The 19,728-nt window shown below is 35.4% G+C and overlaps 1 protein-coding gene across 4 annotated transcripts in view; it reads right to left on the bottom strand.

Moving 5' to 3' along the window:
- The window catches only part of IL1RAP (interleukin 1 receptor accessory protein), a 121,903-nt gene that overhangs the window by 23,891 nt on the left and 78,284 nt on the right, over positions 1–19,728 (bottom strand). For 3 of the 4 annotated variants that reach the window (XM_061193272.1, XM_061193273.1, XM_061193275.1), the window contains exons 4-8: positions 18,434–18,620; positions 7,245–7,410; positions 4,789–4,860; positions 2,690–2,816; positions 352–500 (exon numbers count right to left, since the gene is read on the bottom strand). In XM_061193272.1, coding sequence (XP_061049255.1) covers positions 352–500; positions 2,690–2,816; positions 4,789–4,860; positions 7,245–7,410; positions 18,434–18,620 — 701 coding nt within the window. The remainder of the gene's footprint in view (positions 1–351; positions 501–2,689; positions 2,817–4,788; positions 4,861–7,244; positions 7,411–18,433; positions 18,621–19,728) is intronic. The other variant, XM_061193274.1, reaches the window with a different exon arrangement.

The following is a 19,728-nucleotide window of genomic DNA, read 5'->3' on the forward strand; positions in this document are numbered from 1 at the left end:
ACTCTACCAGTTTTATTAAATCTTTGGTAGCTTTAAATATTTTCTTTATTTTTCATTTTTCATTACTGTATAGAGATATAAAACTATGCCTCATTATCATAATCATATGGAATTTTTAAGTCACATTTGGGCATTAAGATACTAAACCTATAAGAAATATTATAATATTTTGAGTATCTTTATATAAATGGAAACTTTCTCTCAAGATTTTTTCATTCAACTTTAATTCATTACTATGTGTCAGATATGCTAAGTGCTGGAGCTCTCTCATTCTCAATTTCTCCTTTTTTCTTATTCACCTCAGTGTTGCATTTGGAGTTCACAGATTCATCTGCTGAGTGCATCCATTACCTTTCTGTTTCACCTTGGCTGGTTTGTCAACCTCCCCTTTGGCATTTCTGGCATGACAGACATAGTTGCGCTTGAGATCCTCAGCAGTAACTTTCTTGATGCTCAGAAGCTGAGTCCTTGTCTCGTCTTCTGTCATACTCAGAGTTACACTAGAAGTAGGAGAAAGAAAATCAAACCATTAGCGAGACTCAGGGGCCAGAGCTCCTAGGTGAGGATGTCAATAAGCTGAGTTGCCTGTGATCCAAAAGGAGTTACAAAAGGAGACTAGCTTGTAGATTCCAGTACCATTCTTTACCATCTATACTACACACAATCCCAATATACAGATCAACTCCCAGAGTTAGCATCATACTACAGATCTGTCTTCAAAGGGAAACGTCTCCTATCCTCAAACATCTGAGGTAGGATGCAGCATCATTTTAGAGAGAAGCTTCTGAGGCCCGACCCCTTTGGAGTTTTATCCAGGCTTTGCCACTTATTGCTTATATACTTTGGGCATGGTAACTAATCTTTCCACATCTTAGTTCCTCCTTTGAAAAGGAGGAAAGTGGCAATGTCTACATATTGCACTGCATGTATTAACTTACTCAAGAATTCTGAGGATTGAGTATGTTAATGCATAAGTATTAGAACAATGTTTAATAAATATTCATATAGGCTATTATTATTATCATCCCACAGTGATAGTTGATGCATTTCAGGGATTCCCAAAACTTGGATTTTGAACACAGATAGAACATTTTGGTCAAACCTCATGGTTATATCCTAAAAAGAAGAAACTTCTCAGAGCAAGTAAACTTTGTGAAAATAAATATATCCAATTCTCAGCAAGTTAGAGATCAAGTGCTTTGGGTCTAAGATCAAGATTTACGATTCCTTTGAACTACTTTGCTCAAAAGGAGAAAAAAAAAATCCTCTCTCCTACAGTTGACTGACATCCAGGTTCTTCTGATGCAGTTTACTGTAGGTCATGAGAATTTGGTTAAGGACTGTGATGGATTTAACCTAAGCTTAACTGCACTGCTGAACAATGAACAGTGACTTGTGTTTCAATAGCAGCAAGGAAGAACAACATGACTTTCATTACTGTTCATTCATTATTATTATGAGGATTGGAAGCATAACATTCAGAATTCCTGAAATAATAACTCTCCTTCTGTGCCTCCAGCCACATTTTTCATCAATTCCTTCAGCAAAAACTGCTCCAATTTCAGGAAACTCCTTCTGTATCTTTAAATACGTTCTGCTTCTCGAAACCTCCACACCTTCGCACATGATGTTCTTTTTACCAGGAACATACTTTTTATTTCTTTATCTAGTTTATTTCTACTCATCTTTCAAATCTTTATTTAGTCTCTGTATCATCTGAGAAGCATTACTGAATCCCCTAAAGCTGACTGGAATCCCCAACTAAATCTTTCTTTAACATTCCATACTTCCCATTCACTGCATTTATCACATTATACTGGCATTTCTGTTCTATCATTGTTACTCCTATAAAATCTACTCAGTTAGGGACTAAGTATCTTGCATAGCACCTGATGACATTTCATAATTTCTGCATAAAGTCTAAGTTTACTAGTAGGGAATAAATATCTTTTAAATTCTAGAAGTTCAAGTAGCCCAAGATATATCCACACACAGGTGATAGATAAGGCGTAAGTTTTCAGAACTACTTTGTCATGTAATTAGTCAGCTGCTCATTTTTATTAATTGTTGCAGTTCTCCTTGCCAACTCAAGCCACTTCAAAAAAAGTCATGTTTATTTATGAATAAAATGACCCAGCTTGTTACTTTAAGAATGGGCTATATTACCACCCCATCCACTTAAAAAATAAAATTTAAAGAACATTATTGTATTTAGTCAATATTAAAAATTATTATCAATTAAAAATGTGACTTGTATGCTATGAAAATTAAGAAAGAGGAGGAAGATAGGAAATATATGCTGACTATAAGACAAGAAACTAACACAGTTATCTGAGGCACAAAAACATAGGCCCAGACTCCAGACTTGAGAAAGAGAATAGGGTCACACTGGCAGGCTTTCATCTATCCACAACCCTATATCCTGGCTTTTTCCTTCATATAGGATATGCATTCCATCTACCTTCAAGTGGGTATCATAAAGATGTAATCATCAGGTGGCATCTGGGGCTTGGATTGCAAGTCCAATAATCCTGCTTTGGGGTGTAGCCACTAAAGACTTGAAAATCTTGCTGATTTTTGTTAATGATAGGCAAAAATTAGAATATTAATTTTCATTGATCAGCATACACTGGAAGGCATTAGGTTGAGGGACAAGGGTTAGTCACCCCCTTGCCTGTGTCAATGATACCTTTCATTAACAGCTACGTCAATAGTGGTGTCCTCTGGCTTTTTTCCATCAATGGTCCACCAAACCTCATTGCGAGAGTCCTTCAGGAAAGTAAAAAAGACTTTACAGGGGATGAGTAGCTCCTCTCCTAAAAAAACAAGTTAACTCATCAGTTTGTAACCTTCACATGATTATATTGGTTCTATTCTGTGATTAATCAGAAGCCATAAAACTTATGTGTGCCTTCAACCCTACTTCTGACTAATTTTCAAGTGGGCTACCATAAGGTAACCTTTTTCCTTCACTGCATAAGAAACAAACCAAGAAAAGGACAGCAGCTTTATATAAAACTATTACACTGCCCATCTTTTAGTACAACCTATATATGTTCTAAAATGACAGTATTTATTCAAAAAGGCTCTGACAACATTCCTTTTTTTAGCCCTAAACCTCCATGGACTACTCTTCTTTGTTATTTCCCTCCCAAACAATGGGTGATTGAGGTAAGGTTCTCCAGATCTTTGGACCTTGGCCCAGAAAAGATGGGGCAACGCCGTAACTGAGAGGACTGGCCAGGCAGGCTGCATCTGGAAATGCTCAAGCTATCAGGATGCAGTCAATGAGTTTAAAGACAACTTATAAATAGAAATGCTATGCTATCCTTCTGAGATGGAACATGAGGATAGGGGGATCTCTAGGCAAACCTGGTAATAATAATCATAACAACAACAATAGCAGCACACTCACTGAGAACTTTGAATAATTCACTGTGCTAAATATTTATTATATTTGGCTACTTATTAATAAGCTTATTTAATTTTAACAAAATATTATGAAATATTTTTTAAATTCATGTTTTACAGATGCAAAAACTAAAGCTTAAAGATGTTACATGTCATTCCAAGGTCAAATTGTTAATAAGTGGCAGATCAGGATTTGACCTAGACTGAATTTGCTTTTCAGTTTGCCCAGAACAGTCCTGTTTTATGCTTGCTTTCCTAGTTATTTATTAATATCGACTGCTTTCACTCTCAAAAGGTGTCCAGGTTGAGATGATAAATTATATTGTCATCCCAATTTGAACTCAGGTTTGTCTCACTGAGTGGTCATACTCTATCCTCTTTTCCAGTGCATGGTTTTTATGCCTTCCTCTCCAGTTATAAAGTGAACATGGATTCAGGCATGTTTTTATAACCATTCTATGATAGATAGAGGAAAGATATTTAGAAGATTAATAAGGGTTTACCCCAATAGCAGGAAGAATGTTCATATTAATACATAAAACCACTACTGATTCTAGGAAATCTGGTCCATTTGGGGTTGGCAGACTCCCTTTGGTATTATTTTTTCACAAGGCAGATCACTATTTGAAACCTTATCTTAATTTGGGGGGCGGGTATCGTTGTTCTCCACCTATGTTGAACACTGCTTCTATTATCTTTAGTACATTTTAAACAAATTTTCTTTTATACTTTTCATTGGGTTTGAAGTGAATTTATTGGTAAGGATGCAATATGGATAATGTTAAAATTTTCTATGGTTTTTCAAGTTAACTGTGAGAGGCTTTGAGTCAGAAGAATAACAGATTATGCCTTATTTGGTCAGTTCCAAATGATTTTTGTCTAGAATGAAAAATTATGAAAACTAAAAGGAAACCCAGGTAGCCATCATACTCATTCAATGGTGTTCTGAATCAAAGTGTACTAGTCCTAGTAGTTGTTACCTGTTGAATTCACAATTCTGACTCCAGGTCTACCCCCTGCTCCTTTGTAGTGGGGTAGAAGTTTAAAGGACGTCTGGTGCTCATGTTGAAGTCTCGGTAAACCAAAGCCCTGCACAGGCTAAAGTTTGCATCAAACAGAAATCGCTAATCAGAAGAAAACTGCTCACAGAGGGAGAAGGGAGCATCTGCTGTGAGAGAAGCAAAGAATCCCTGAGCTGCCCACAAGATCAATGAAGCAGCTAATACCCAAAGCTGACTAGGTTTCTGATAGCACTTCAGTTTCAATTCATGTGTTTCTTTACAATAGCCCTCTATTCTCTTGCGTTAACTTAAGTGACATTTTATTCCTTGTAATTAAGAGAATCTAACTGATATTCCGAGGCACAGCTATAATTACCCGGTTCTTTCTCGTAGACCACAAGATCAGTGGGTGAATAGAAATGGGGAGGCAATGCATCGTTTGGAGAGCCTGTGATAGAGAGGAAGGGACAAAGGGATATGATGTCAAATCATGTAGCCTTTTCCACATAACCCATTTCAAAATTCTGCTCTTCAGTAAAGCATTGCCCAACTTCCTGGCATAGTTTGTCAATTATTGAGGGGGCCCACAGTTCAATGGATAGTCAATTACAACACTTCTTTCATTTAAAAGAAGCAAACAAAGGGAAAAAAAATATACTGAGGATCCTTCATGTTTCGGATAGAATGTTTTTCCAGTGTTTTTGCTTCCCAAAGCCTAATTGAGACAAACTTCTTTCTCATACTACTTAATAATTAATTGATTTCAAGTCTTTCTCAATTGTTTCTTTTCTACATATTTCTCTTCAACATGCCCAGAGTGTCTAGTTTGGGAAATGGTTAAATAAGTAAGTATTAATTAATGAACAAGCAAATGGAAAATTCAAAATCACAATTGTGAGGTCAGTACGTAAGTCTACCTGTTATCTAGTTATCAGTTGAATGTTCATTCATAGGATTGCTGCTTTTTATAACATTATATATTCCTAAACTGAAAGAAAGATGCCCTGAAAGGGTTTAATAGTGTAGTATTTAAGAGTAGAAGTTTCAAAGATTTAATGACCAGGGTTCTAACCTTGACTTGACCATGTACAAACCATACAAATTTTTTTTTTTTTTACTTAATCTCTGAAAATCTAATTTAGTCAACTCTAAGATGAGAGTAATTAAACTTACCTCACAGGTTCATTATGTGGATTAAATTAAGTAATGCATATTAAAGCATCCTACTGGTATATAATAAGGACTCAATGCTTCAGTTTTAAAAAACAAACTTGAGAGTTGGATAAGAAACACACACCCCTCACATATGTGTCTGTCAACTTCTATTTCTATAAGTCAAAGTGACCATGCGTGCCTGTTCCCAACTCTCCAAAAATGAATACATTGAAGTATATATACATTGGAAACAATTACCAAGATGAATATATGGTTAGATTATTCATGTGACTTTCAATGTCCATTCATGTTAGGTTCTAAATTTAGTCTGATTTTTCTTCTGAATCCATCCCCAATTCAGCATTATTCCAAAGGTAAGCAGAGAAAGAGAAGTGATTACAAAATTGTTTGATGTGAATTTTATTTGCACTATGTTAAAGCCCTTTAAAAAAATTGTGCTGAACTTGGTGTCAGACTAGTAGAAAAAGCCCTAAACAAAGAGTGAGAAGCCTGGGATTTTAAATCACTTCTTCCACTAACTCAGGGAGCTTCTCTAAGCAGGTTAGTTTCTGTTGTTGGGACTCAATGTTTCCATCTATTAAAAGATGGGGTATGAAAAAAATCTCACTCTGATATGCTGCCATTTTTTTTTCTTTTTTATAAATTTATTTATTTTTATTTATTTACTTTTGGCTGCACTGGGTCTTCATTGCTGCTCGCGGGCTTTCTCTAGCTGCAGCAAGTGGGGGCTACTTTTCGTTGTGGTGCACGGGCTTCTCATTGCGGTGGCTTCTCTTGTTGCAGAGCACGGGCTCTAGGCACGCGGGCTCAGTAGTTGTGGCTCGCGGGCTCCAGAGCGCAGGCTCAGCAGCTGTGGCGCAGGGGCCCAGCTGCTCCGCGACATGTGGGATCTGCCCGGACCAGGGCTCAAACCCACGTACCCTGCATTGGCAGGCAGGCTCTCAACCACTGCGCCACCAGGGAAGCCCTGTCATTTTTAATACAGTGGGCGCAGTAGTATTTAGGGCTCTCCTCTAAATGGCACCTATCCTGACACTGGTTCTCTTGATTTCTAGGTCTGATGGGAGTCTGTTGACTCTGCCTAGACACTGTCCTTTCCACTTCTCTAGTTTCTCATCCCCAAAGAAAGCAATGGTTGAGCACGGCCAGTAATTAGCTTCAGCAATCGCTACAGAAGTTCCAGTACATGAAAGACATATTTTACTTAATTCAAGTAAAATACTTTTTTTTGACAACAGTGTTAACTAATATTCATTGAGTTTCTACTGCTTGCCTGGAACTGCATTAACATAATATGTATATTATTTCTAATATTCTGAACTATACTAAATGTTAGGTTGTTGTAGTCCTAGATTACAGGCAAGTCATAGTGCTAATAAATGGCAATGGTATAATTTGAACACAGATATGTCCGGCACTCTTTTCACTCTCCAAGCTGCCTTTACTTCATTCATCCACATATGCATTCAGTAGAACAAGAGTTGTTAAATGCCTACTATCTATGTGGAATTGCTGAGGCCTTGGGAATAGTGCAGTGAAGATAAAAGATAAGCCTCTTTTCTTTCAGAATTTACACACTTGTTTGTAATAAACTCTTAAGAGCCTAAACAAAATTATTGCATTTTGTTGTGCACACTTAATACAAATCATGCTTACCTACCACCTTTACAGTCTGAGTCCTGGTGAGATGGAAGGTACGTCCATTTTCTGGATATGTAACAACACATGTGTAATCTCCATTATTTGAAACCATGGCTATGATAAAACTCAAGTTCATGCCTTCGGGTATTACATTATTAAAGTTGTGTACTTTATAACAGCCCTAAGAAGAATTAAAGGAAAAGATGTTTACTATTTAGATACATGCATAGAAAGTATACAAACAAATATATGCATACACATCTAACTTTGCACAGAACGTAGAAATATCTATGCTGGCTATACTTTTTACAAAACTATTTTGGTCATGTATTTGATGATGTTTCTGCAAAGAGTGAATGCAGTAATTTTTATTATCATTTCTGCAAGAGGAAAATTAACATTCTTAACTGAAATATGAATTCAAAAGCACAAGCTTCCTGTCTCAAGATCTAGTATTCAAATTCTGGGAATTCCAAGTTAATAGTAAAGCAAGGTTAAAGTTCCAAAAAATGATTAAGGCAACTTAAGTAAATGCATACCTTGCTACTTAAAGAATAATTTTTTTTCATTTTTCTCTGTTTTTTCACTGATTATGTTAATTCAGAAATACAGTCACTCTGACAAACTAGGCACTGTTTTAGATGTCTGGTTTTGGCATTCTTGATCATTCTGTGAATCACCGTATCAGTTATTTCCAAACTTCTTTGTTTTTCTTCTACTTATCCCATTTTTTTAGCTGAATAGTACAGACTCCAGAATTTAAAAATATATTTTATGAGTCTTACCAAGAGTTAAGAGTTTATTTGTGCTCCAACTCATATTTTCATATAACTCTGTTGTTTTTTTAAATTTTGAGGTTAAAATATCTCATTCAACATAACTAGAATCCTGTTTTGGATCTCTCAGCCCCACTAATTGGCTATATCATTTTACTTTTTTCTTTTCAAGAAAAAAATCAATACATCATATTTGACAAAAATATGCATTGAACATTTACTTTTAGAAAAACTTGTGTTTGTCTTTTAAAAATCAATACTTCATCTATGACAAAAAGAACTGGGTCCTCTTGATCTTTAATATTCTGGGAGTCTATTACCAGGTTGTACTTTCAATTTCCCGTGTTCACATATTTAACTTTAATTCTTGTATCCTCAAGGTTTTTCTTACTTCAATTCCTGGAGCATGTGTTTTGAAATATGACAGTTACATTAAGTGGAACATTTTGTAATTCTTTGTCACAGGAAATAACGTCTTTTAGGAATAGTACTAAACTTTTGATTCATGGGGATGATCATCAAGAGGACAATGACATATACTCAGTTATTTTTCTGAATATAATTTATCCTGTTTTGATAAGCAGTGCCTCTAGAAAATTGTCACATCAGCACAATATTTTAATACTCTAAGGTTATCACAAAGTATAAGGCCACAAAGCCCTGTACTCTTATAATAAATTTATGTCAGATTTGGTTTAAATTGAGTTTAGACTATCTATAGAACTCTATTTGATTTTTCTGGCACCTTTCATTTAAACAGTCCAAAGCTATTTGCCTCTTTCATGTGTTAGCTTAGCTGTTCTTAAGTCCTTGTGAAGTAGACAGATCAGACTAAATATGCCCTAGTTTTCAGGTGGAAAAAAATGAGATAGGTAAAGAGATATTCTAGGTAACACAGTGCAGAGCTAAAACTCAGTTTTTTACACAGCTGAGTAAAGGTCTTTCACTAGCTTCTTAACCAAGAATGAACACCAATTTTCATCCATTACTTGAGGCTGAAAAAATTATACTGAGACCTGTGCTTAGGTATACTCCATTATCACATCCAATCCTTATTCCAAACTCAGCAAATTTGGAATGTTCTTATGCCCATTTTATAGATGAAAATACAAAGGACTATAAAGGTTAAGCGATTGCCGTTATCATAGAGCCAAGCAGCGTCAGAGCTGGAATTTAAACCTAGATCTACGTGTTTTGTAGCCCTTGCTCTTAATCCCACCTGACACTGTCTCACACTACACTGTGGTCCTGACCTACCTGGGGCCAGCCCCAGTGTTAATAGTGTGATGTGACTCTTATATGAGGCTGATTCTTACAATTAGTGGTAAACTGGAAAAGCATACTTTTCAGTATGAGAAGTTAGCTATTAATACTAAACTTGTCAACAGTACTTCTTAATAAAATGTTAAAAAAAACTTTTTTTTTTTTACTCACCAAATATCATTTATGTAAAAACTATTTCAAACACATTGTTTTAGGAGTCATAGTATGTGCTACAAATATAAAGAAATGCTTCTGACTCAAAGTTTTCTCATTCATTCATTCATTCATTCACCCTTGAGTATTAATCAATAAACCACATGCCAGGCACTTTTTGAGGTTCTGAGAGTACAGCACTGAATAGAACAAAGAATCCACCCTCATGGACTTATCATTAACAGAAAAATGGAATCTGACACATCTAAATAGCAAGGAAAATGTTATAAAACAGATGTGTGTTGATCTCTTGCCAGCTCCCCCTTTCTCTCCACCTTATTCCAGACTCCTGAGGATGAACTTGAAATTTGGGCTGGATGTGCCTAAGACTATCATTGGGCCTATGTGTCAGTGTTGTAAGTCAGGTTCTCTGGGATTTTCTCTTCTTTCCATAAGGTAGGATAAAAATGTAGGCCAAGGACAGGTTTTTCTTGGAGCTGATTTGTCTAGAAAATTATTTCAAATTGAGGAATATTCCCTAAAAAGTAATGGAAAACTTTGGGGTCTAATCTACTATTCAGAAAAATCTGACCATGAAAATTAAATTAACTAAAAAAAAAAAAAAAAAGAGGAAAAAGAAAAAAAATTAAAAGCTATTAGACATGTTAGAAAAGGAAATGAAGAAAATATTTTACATTATAAGTGTTTATGTATGTGGTAAGGGTAGCTTCAGGGCATTGTTGAACTATAAATACCCATTAACTTTAGTCTGTAATATCTGATGAGCTCTCTCTACTTCTTATAAGCAGCTGCTTCTCTAGGCCCTTCATGGGTCTAAGACACAAAGGGCATTTTTAAACATAATAAACTATTCCTGAAAATAAATCCTGCAAACTTTTTGATGATTTCAAAATCATTTATTTGGAATCCAGGAAAAAAAAAAAAAAAAGATATGAACAAAGATCTCAATACCCAAAGAATAATAAAAACATGTTTCCAAATATAAGAAATGGGTTAACAGTAAGCGGATTCCACTATGAAGCAAACACTTGTCTGACCAGAAGACAAGTCATTCATTTAGTTGAGCCATCAGTTCCTCATTCTGATTTTAAAAGAGAGAAGTTAAATAGGAGAGCAACTTTTCAACCACATAATGGTAGCCATGGCAACCTACCGCAGTATATAGGTAAAGAACAGCATAAGAAATGATCTTGAGATCTTTGAGAGGAAATAAATCATGTGGTGAGGTACGGGGTGTGGGTGAGGGGATGGCATGACTAAATAAGAACAAATATGTCCATTCAGTAAACCTACAACTTCTTAAAGAACTATGTTAAGGCACAAGGATGGAAAAGACACAGTTCTCAACCTGTAAGTAAGCAGTCTAGTGGAGGATTGCAACAAATGCTGTGAAAGGCATATTGGGGTGGGGAAGTGGAGGAAGAAGACCAAACAGAAAACATTTAGAAACTCTTCATGGAGAAAGAAGATCTGAACTGGATCTTAAAGGATGTGTAGATTATTAACAGTTATTCAGGAGGAGGGCAGACATGGAGAAGGACGCTCCAGGGACAGGAAAAAGTGTAAACAGCTTCCCTTCACTCTTATAACATTTTGCCCTCTATGTTAGTACTTAACTAACTTTATCATAATGATCTCTTTTCACTTATCTCTTTCTCCAGAAAATTTACTTCTATGGGGTAAAGTGGTCAGGCGGGTGGACGAGTACTGTATCTGCATAGCCAGCTACTTGCCCAATACTGGACACATGGTAAATGCTCAGTACCTTGGTGTTGCATGATCAAAAATATGAACTGAACCAGAGAAGCAAAGACATAAGACATGGAGCTGCAAGCTCACGTGGTATGCAAATGATAATAAGAAGGTGAGTATATAGACTTATAAGACATGGGATGGGTGAGTTGTAGGATGGGTGCGGAAAGTGGAAGTAAGGATACAAAGAGTTAAACTGAGATATGAGGTTAAAACAGTTAGAAATATCTATTGACATTTTTGCTTCCAAGATTAAGTTGTTATAAAATACACCGCAATTGTTCACAAAGACCCATAAGAGTTTTATACATCAGTCACTTTCAATGAGCAGAACTATGTCATGCATAGACACAGCAGAATTGTGTCTATGTGATAGATACTTACGAAATCTCCCCTATGTGTCAGGCACTGTGTTAGAAGCTGGGCATACAGTAAGTAGCCAGTAAAAACAGAAATGGCCCTTATTTCCATGGAATTTTCTAGTCCAGTCTAATTCATTCAATTATTTAATCAATTCCTAAATACAAAGTATATTGGCTCAGTTTTGTGATATGCACTTGATAGTCAAGGGAAAGCAAAGGAGAGAAGTCACTACTTAGTATAGAAGAAATGCAATCATTATAGTAACAAAGATGCTATGCAATCATTATAGTAACAAAGATGAGATATAAATTAAGTGCTGTCAAAATGTAGAGTGGGTGATTCACTCAGCCTAACTGAACCTCAAGGCTTCACAGATATATGAACTTAGTTTAAGTTTAAAAGATGAATCTTAGGTCCTCAGAAGCCCTGAAATTATATGTAGAATGCTATGTGTATATATGCATATATACATAATTAAATATGTATAGTTTGGAAAGAAAATATGGAATTAAATATGTATATTAAATTAAATATGTATAGTTTGGAAAGAAAATATGATACACACTTCCTTCATACCAAAGGTTAAAAATCACTATATAGGGACTTTAGGAAAAGGGAGGAGATAAAGAACCAAACTAAGCTGTCAGATCAAATTGAAACAAGCACTTTAAAAATAAAGTCTATTAGATAGACCTTGGACTAACTTCCCAACCATATGTGCTATGCCAACAAGAAGGCCAAGCCTGGCACTGTTTCAGAAATGTGCTTTCCTGATGGCACTTTGTCAGAAAAAGCAAAGATTTTCCTATTTTCTGAGAGAGATTTATAAACAATACCTGACCAATTCTGCTTAATTTCATACTGAAAATTAAAGGTGGATGTAAAATACCAATTTTAATGATCACACTGAGGACAAGGACAACCCGCTTTTTGAAAATTGATATCTAGAATGATATCTACTCTGCTAAATAGCAATTGAGAGCATTTCAGCAGCTGCTATAAATGTAACATCCAAAGCACCCAGTAAAGTGGTCCCTCTGATCCTTAGCAAGAAGGGGAAAACTGACTTTGTTTTTATAAGTATCTTTGGGAAAAATAATTCAAATACCGAATTATAACAATAAGAAAGAGAAATAATCCAGTAATATGAATGTTAAGATGGCTCGCCATATTTTAAAGCTCAGTTCTTTGAATACATTTCATAATAATAGTAAAAACAACAAGATCACGCTTACCTGTGTCATTACTATTATATATTTGGAAGACCCTGTGAATAAACAGGCAGCCTCCAATTTATATACATGTTGTGTTCCAGAAGTTCTTTTAGAAGCTGGCTATTTGAAATTCAGTAAATCACTTACAAACCATGGTTTGCTTTCCAGGCTGGTTACAAATCCTGGCTTACTCAACAAACATTTACTGAACATCAATTTGACTCACAGGATTGTTGAACTAGAGAACTGTGAACTCTGGGCCCTGAATGAAGAAAACCATGCCGTGCAGAAGACAGGATGAGAGAAGAGAAGACATGCAGAGGAAGAAAGTTCAATCCTGCCCCATTAACCTAAGATTCTAAAATACAAACTTTAGATTTTCTGTTCCCTCCAATCTCAGCTTTTCTGAGTGCCTTATGATTTTCCAGGGCTCTCTTTTCACAGGTTTCCTTATGTTCCACAGCCCAGCCTACAACCCAATCTGTGTTCAAAGATTGCTCTGCCCTTCAAAGTGCCCTACCCCCCAGAAGTAAAGACTAGACCAGCCTCTCTGTGTCATTTCTGGAGAGCATAGGTCTTGGAACCACACAGAACTGGCCTGAAATTCCAGATTCTCCTATTATCAGCTGGATTATTTTGAGCAAATTGTATAAGATAATGTAAAAGTCTGGGCTCTTGATACAGATTGCATAGTGCTGAATCTTGGACAAATCACTGTGATCTTGGACAAATCACTCAACCACTCTACAGCTCAGTTTCCTTGACTACATAACGGAGAAAACAAGAGAGTCCACCTCACGTTGAGATATCGATAATGAGTGAAATTATTAAAGCATTTAGAAGAATTACTGTGCTCAATAAATGTTAACTATTATTGTTTATGTCTCCAAACATCTATTTCCTAATCTATACAAGGATGATATCTACCTTGAAGGATTGTGATGAGTATTACATATGATAACATTTAAAGTACGTAGCACAATGTATTGCACTAGTAAAATGCAAGAAGTGTTAGTTTCCTTTTCTTTCTTTCAATTCATCAGTTTTCATCCTTCTGCTAACAGGGAAGCAAATTTGCTGGAACTGATTAGTGTGTCTTTTAACTCTCATAGAGTTATTTGTATTACTAAAAGAGACCATTTCTACAATGTCAAGGTAGGGAATTCAGCTGATAACAACTGAAAGAGGACTACTGTAGGAGGGTCAAACACCTTGGTGGATGCAGGGAGCGACTGTAGAAGGTGGAAAGCAAAAAACAATAGCAGCATTGCTACACAGTGATAGGAAAATGCAGCTACCAAGAACCCTGATTTTGTTCCCAACATGGAAGCACTCTTAGGAGTAAGGTGTCAATTACCAAAACGTAAAGAAATAAAAAGCAGTATAACACACATCCATAGCAACCTTTTCATAATCAGAGAATAGAAAGGATGGCTGGTTACTGGTTATCCTCTTTAGTCATCTGCATATGGTTGGGTATCTGCCATGGTGATGGTTTTACCACCATGACTTTTTTTTCTTGGTCTTCTTTCCAGGCTTTGGGCTTTCATTCACTCCATAAACATTCTCTCCAGATTTTTATCTTAGCCCTTTTCTCTTCTCACTCTATTTTGTCTTCTTAAGGGCTTCAACTATCACATAGATGTATCCAATTCTCTGTCCCCAGCTTTGATTTTTTTTTATAAGCTCCAGACCCATACACATGTAGCTACTACCTATTGGTCACTGCCACCTAGATGTCACACAGATAAGTCTAACTCAATATGACATGATCTAAATTCATTACTTGATCCCCAAACCTGTTCCTCCTCTGCTATTTCATACCTTGGTTAATAGCACCGACATCGGTCCAATCAGGAAAACCAGAAGTCTGGGAATCATTGGAGATACAGAGATGGATATGGCATAACTTTGCCCTCAAGATATAGTCAATCTCATAGAATACCTGCATGTAAATCTGTCCCTCTTCTTAAAACCAACAATAAATTCTCTTTGACACTCTTGTAGAACTTAGAATTCTACTTTTTGATAAGAACAGGAATTCTTATTTATAAACTTGTTTGAATTAAACTGAGATCCTTTGGGACTATGTTGGGGAGGGCATATATCACATTCATTACCGTGTACCCCCCAGACCCCAGATATATTGCATTGAATACAGTTGATCTTCAACAAGTATGTATTGAATATATGCATGAATAAATGGTTATAAAACAATAAAGGAAGTGAAAAGTGACACTGAAACAGTTACAAATAAATAGCTAATTGAGGGTATATGAGGGAAAATTTATTTCATGTGGAGAGTACAGGGAACATTTTACAAAGGTGTAGAAGTTGATTTGTTCTAAAGGAGAAAAAGAGGATGTTCCAGGCAGAGGGAATACATGAGGAAAAAGAGGAGAAAATAATAGAATATGTATAAAAGTAAAATTATATTTTCAGACCATAAAGTATTCAAAATATAGAAAAAGTGAGTAGGGTCTCATTAGAAACGAGAGACCTTGTTGCAGATAAATAGATGAACATATTTTTTTAACCAGAAGACATATTACACTTATTGATGTCAAATTGTTAATATAATTCTTTTAATCCTTTTTACTATGGAAAAGTACAATCATAGAATAAACAATGATCCCTGTACCCATATCTAGAGTCAATAGTACCAATTCAGGCTATGTCTTATTTCATCTATACCCACTCACTGCATCCCAATATTATTTCAAAGCAAATCACAGACATTATACAACTTAATTTGTAAATATTTCTGTGTGTACTTCTAAATGACAAGACCCCTCCTGAAAACATAACTACATTACCATTATCATAATTTAAAAAGTAATAATAACTTATTGATGTCATCAATATTCTGTCTGTGTTCATATTTCCCTGACTTTCTCATAGCATGTTTTATAGTTTGTTTGAACAAAACATGATCCACTTAAGGTCCATACGTTGCAATTGGTTGTTATATATCTTAAATCAGTCTCCTCCACCTCCCCTTCCTTTCCTATCATCTCCCTTCCTCTTAATCATTTTACTACAGAATGAAGCATATATGAAAAACACTCAAAACATATGTGTGAGTTAATGAATTAGTATAAAGCAAATACTTTTAAAACCACCACTCAGGTCCAGGAATAGAACATTACCAGTCACCCTTGAAAGCCTTCCACATGCCCCATGTCAATCACACCTTCTTTACTATCCCCCAAAGTAGCAACTATCTATACCTTCATAGTGAAGTCACTTCCTTGTTTTCATGTATGACTTTATCACTCATATGTCCTTAGATACTATATTCTCATCCACTCTAGTGTTTTAAATGTTCTACGTTTCTTTTAATCTATACATTCCCACTCTATGCCTTTCATTTTTTGCAATTTATCTGTTGACTAACACAAGACATTTGGCCTGTAGAGTGTCTCACAATTTAGATTTTGCTGATTGCAAACGCATGGTACAGATCAATACATTCCTCTATTCTCTATATTTCCTGCAAAATGGCAGCAGGATCCAAAGGTTTTATCAGACTCAGATTGAATCCATTTGGCACAATTATAGGTAATATTGTTTTCTTTCATCAGAAGAAAAGTGGTTGTTTCTCTCCTTATGATATTAACAGTCATTGATGCATAATGCTTAGATTTAGTAATTCATTGGGGTTTGCAAAGTGATTATATACAGTTATAAAAATACACTTCCCTGCACTATGTCATTACTCAATATATCAATACATTTCTTATAGAAAAGCAGAATAAAATCTTGGCTTTTTTTCTCCTTTATTTACTGGTTTTCAAGGTAACGTTTTTATTTCCTATTCTCATCCAAATGTGGCCATATTTTGAAATATCATTACGTACTTATGGATTTAAATTTAATTCATGAGATTCGACCTATTGCAATTAATATCCTTACTAAAGTTTAAATTGTTCCATCTTTGGCCAATGGAAAACTCTTAAAGTTGGCTCCCTAAGTCACTTCATTAATGGCTTAAACAGAGACAGATACTAAAATTTTCAACTAGGATTGTAGAATTGTCTATTTCTTCTTTTAATTTTGTCAACTTTTCCTTCATGTATTTTGAAGCACTGTTATTAAGCATATATACTTTTTTATTATTTTCATGCCTTCCTGATGAGTTGACCCTTTTATTATTCTGAAAAGTCCTTTCTATCTCTGATAATATTAATCATCTTACAGTCTACTTTATATGATATTGGTATGTCCATTCTAACCTTTTTATTTTTATTCATCATTTATTTTTGATCAAAAATTTTTCTCCATTCCACTTTCTTTTAATCTTAAGGCATTATTTGTTGTGTTTATTTTCTGTTTGCTCCTCTTAGTTTAGATTTATTTCTGAAATAATTAATTTTCTTCTAAGTTTTTACTGAGTTGTATAATTTCTGGAATTTTCTAATTTTTATTTGTTATTCTCTCTCATCTTGCATCACTTCTTAATGTCTTTGTGCCAATTTTCGAAACAGTAGGTTGCAGTAGGTCGTTCTGGAATGCTTTTATTTTTTTCTATAGAAATGTTATTCTGCTTCTTATTCTCCTTTTTTCTTATAGCTTCGAATGGGATTTTACCTTGATTCTTTTTGTTGCTCATTATTATGTAAAACTAGTTTTTCTGAGCTTTAGGATTTGGCAGGATTTTCCAATTTCACAGAGATCCTTCTTCAAAACTACAGTCTTGAGATTTCCTGATTCTGTTCTGCTCCTCCATTCTCAGCAGGTTCTCCTTCCTTCCTCTACATTACCCTGATCCTGTTTATTCTGATTCCATTCCTAGCAGTTTTTCCTCAGTGTGGGTGGTTGTTTTTCAGAGTTCCGAGGCACTAGAACTATTCCAGTTCCTTCAAAATGTCTTGCTATAGGCTTCTTGGACTCATTCTCTATTAGAGAGCAAAATTTCAGCTGCTATTCTCAAACTGCTTCACCCACTGGCTTTTTGGGGTTTCTCCTGTTCTTGAGCCTGCCAAATGCCATATTATTTCCATCAGCTTCCTTCTCTATAGACTCTGATTCTATATGGTTTGTACTGGTGATTTATCTCACTTATTTTACTGAAAGTGATTCTTATGCATAACTTGTCACTGAGTTTTGTTTTAAATCTTTTTCAGGAGTTTTTGGCTTTGGCTCAGGTGGATATTTGAAGAGATTAGAAAACTATGCTGCTGCCCCAAGTGTCATCTTCCAACACTTTCATATTTTGATTAAATACTTTTCAAAGCTCTCAGATGTGTAATAGACCACAGATCGACTGTGCCCACAAAGGAAGGCAAACATGAAAACACATACAAATAATAAAATACAGTACTTATTAACCAAAGAGCTGAAATTCACCAGATGAATTAGCAGCTTCTGACTTCACTCAGCAGTGAGTAGAAGTGGGCAATATTTCTCAAATTGTATTTCACAGGAAGTTAATAGAAATAAGGTAGTTCTGGTAGTCCAGTGAATGTAATTTAAGACATGGTGGGTTGAGGCAAAGTATCTCCACCACTTCCTTTAAAATGGTACAAAGTGAGGAAGCAGTAAAAGATTTGTATAAAGTTATTAGGAGGAAATGATGATGAGAAAAATCTCAGTTTCTATATTAACTCAACAAATAATCATTGTCATTTTAGAGAGGGTAAATGCCCTCTAGTTTGCTTACCATATACCAAGTGATGGTTGGCTTGACACTAGAAGGAAAAAATCCATCTATGTTTGGACAAGTGATCTTCTGAATACCATATTCTAAATATAATCTATGCACTGGAAGTTTCATGGGAGAATTGAAGCAGCTATCTTTTTGAACCACTTCCAGAGGAAATGCAACTTTGCTGCAATATGTAGTGTTCCTGAAAAGAAAAATATGCAATGAATGGGCAGTCTCATTTGCATTTGTTTTGATGCAGCAAACACATTAAAATGAGCTAAGTGAAGTACTGCTGTGTATTGAGACTTTATTTATATACTGAGTTCATGTAACAATTAAATGTTATGGAGGTATTTCCTATAACAACTGACACAACAGAATAAAAACAGACACAATTAGCTACTATTGATAAACTATTTAGATTTTTAGATATGTTCCTAAACATACATATGTATGTGTGTGTGTGTGTGTGTGTATACTCATATATATAATGTTTAATTTTACCCTTAAAACATTCTTAATAACACTCAGTACTGGTAAGGCACAGGTAAGAACAGCATATTAACTCATGGTTGATAATGGTATAAACGAGTTCTGGAAAATTAAATATGTTTCCAAAAACATTTTTAAAAGCCTTAGCCTTTGCCCTTGTAATCTTATTTCTGGAGATTTTTTCAAATGATAGACGTAGGAAAAGTGAGAATAGAGAGAGCACATGATCAAAAATGCCCATCCTGTGCTATATCAGCAAGGAAGATATTGGAATCAGTAGAAAAACCTATGAAAAGGAAGACTGAAAAAAAAAATCATGGTACAACCCTCCAAAGTTATTGTACACATATATAAAAAAATCAAGCATGAAGGAAAAAACTAACAAACACATAAAACATGTTAAGATGGCTGGGGAGGGACTTCCCTGGCGGTCCAGTGGTTAAGACTTTGCCTTCCAGTGCAGGGGTTGCGGGTTTGATCCCTGATCGGGGAGCTAAGATCCCACGTGTCTTGTGGCCAAAAAACCAAAACATAGAACAGAAGAAATAGTCAATAAAGACTTTAAAAATGGTCCACATCAAAAAAAAATCTTTAAAAAAAGGAAAAAAAAGATGGCGGGGAACTGTATTTATACCTTTAATGTTTGTGTAAGTCATTTCATCTGCCTGGAGGGTTCTTCTTTTCCCATCACCCTACCTTTCACACGGAGGTCTATGCCATTCTCTACACACCCCATATCTAAATTAGGACTCTCATCCTCTCAGCACCTTGGACAATTCCTTGATTGAATTTATCATAGTTCAAAGTCACGACCATAT

This window comes from Eubalaena glacialis, chromosome 6 (genome assembly GCF_028564815.1).
Source record: "Eubalaena glacialis isolate mEubGla1 chromosome 6, mEubGla1.1.hap2.+ XY, whole genome shotgun sequence".
Taxonomy (NCBI): domain Eukaryota; kingdom Metazoa; phylum Chordata; class Mammalia; order Artiodactyla; family Balaenidae; genus Eubalaena; species Eubalaena glacialis.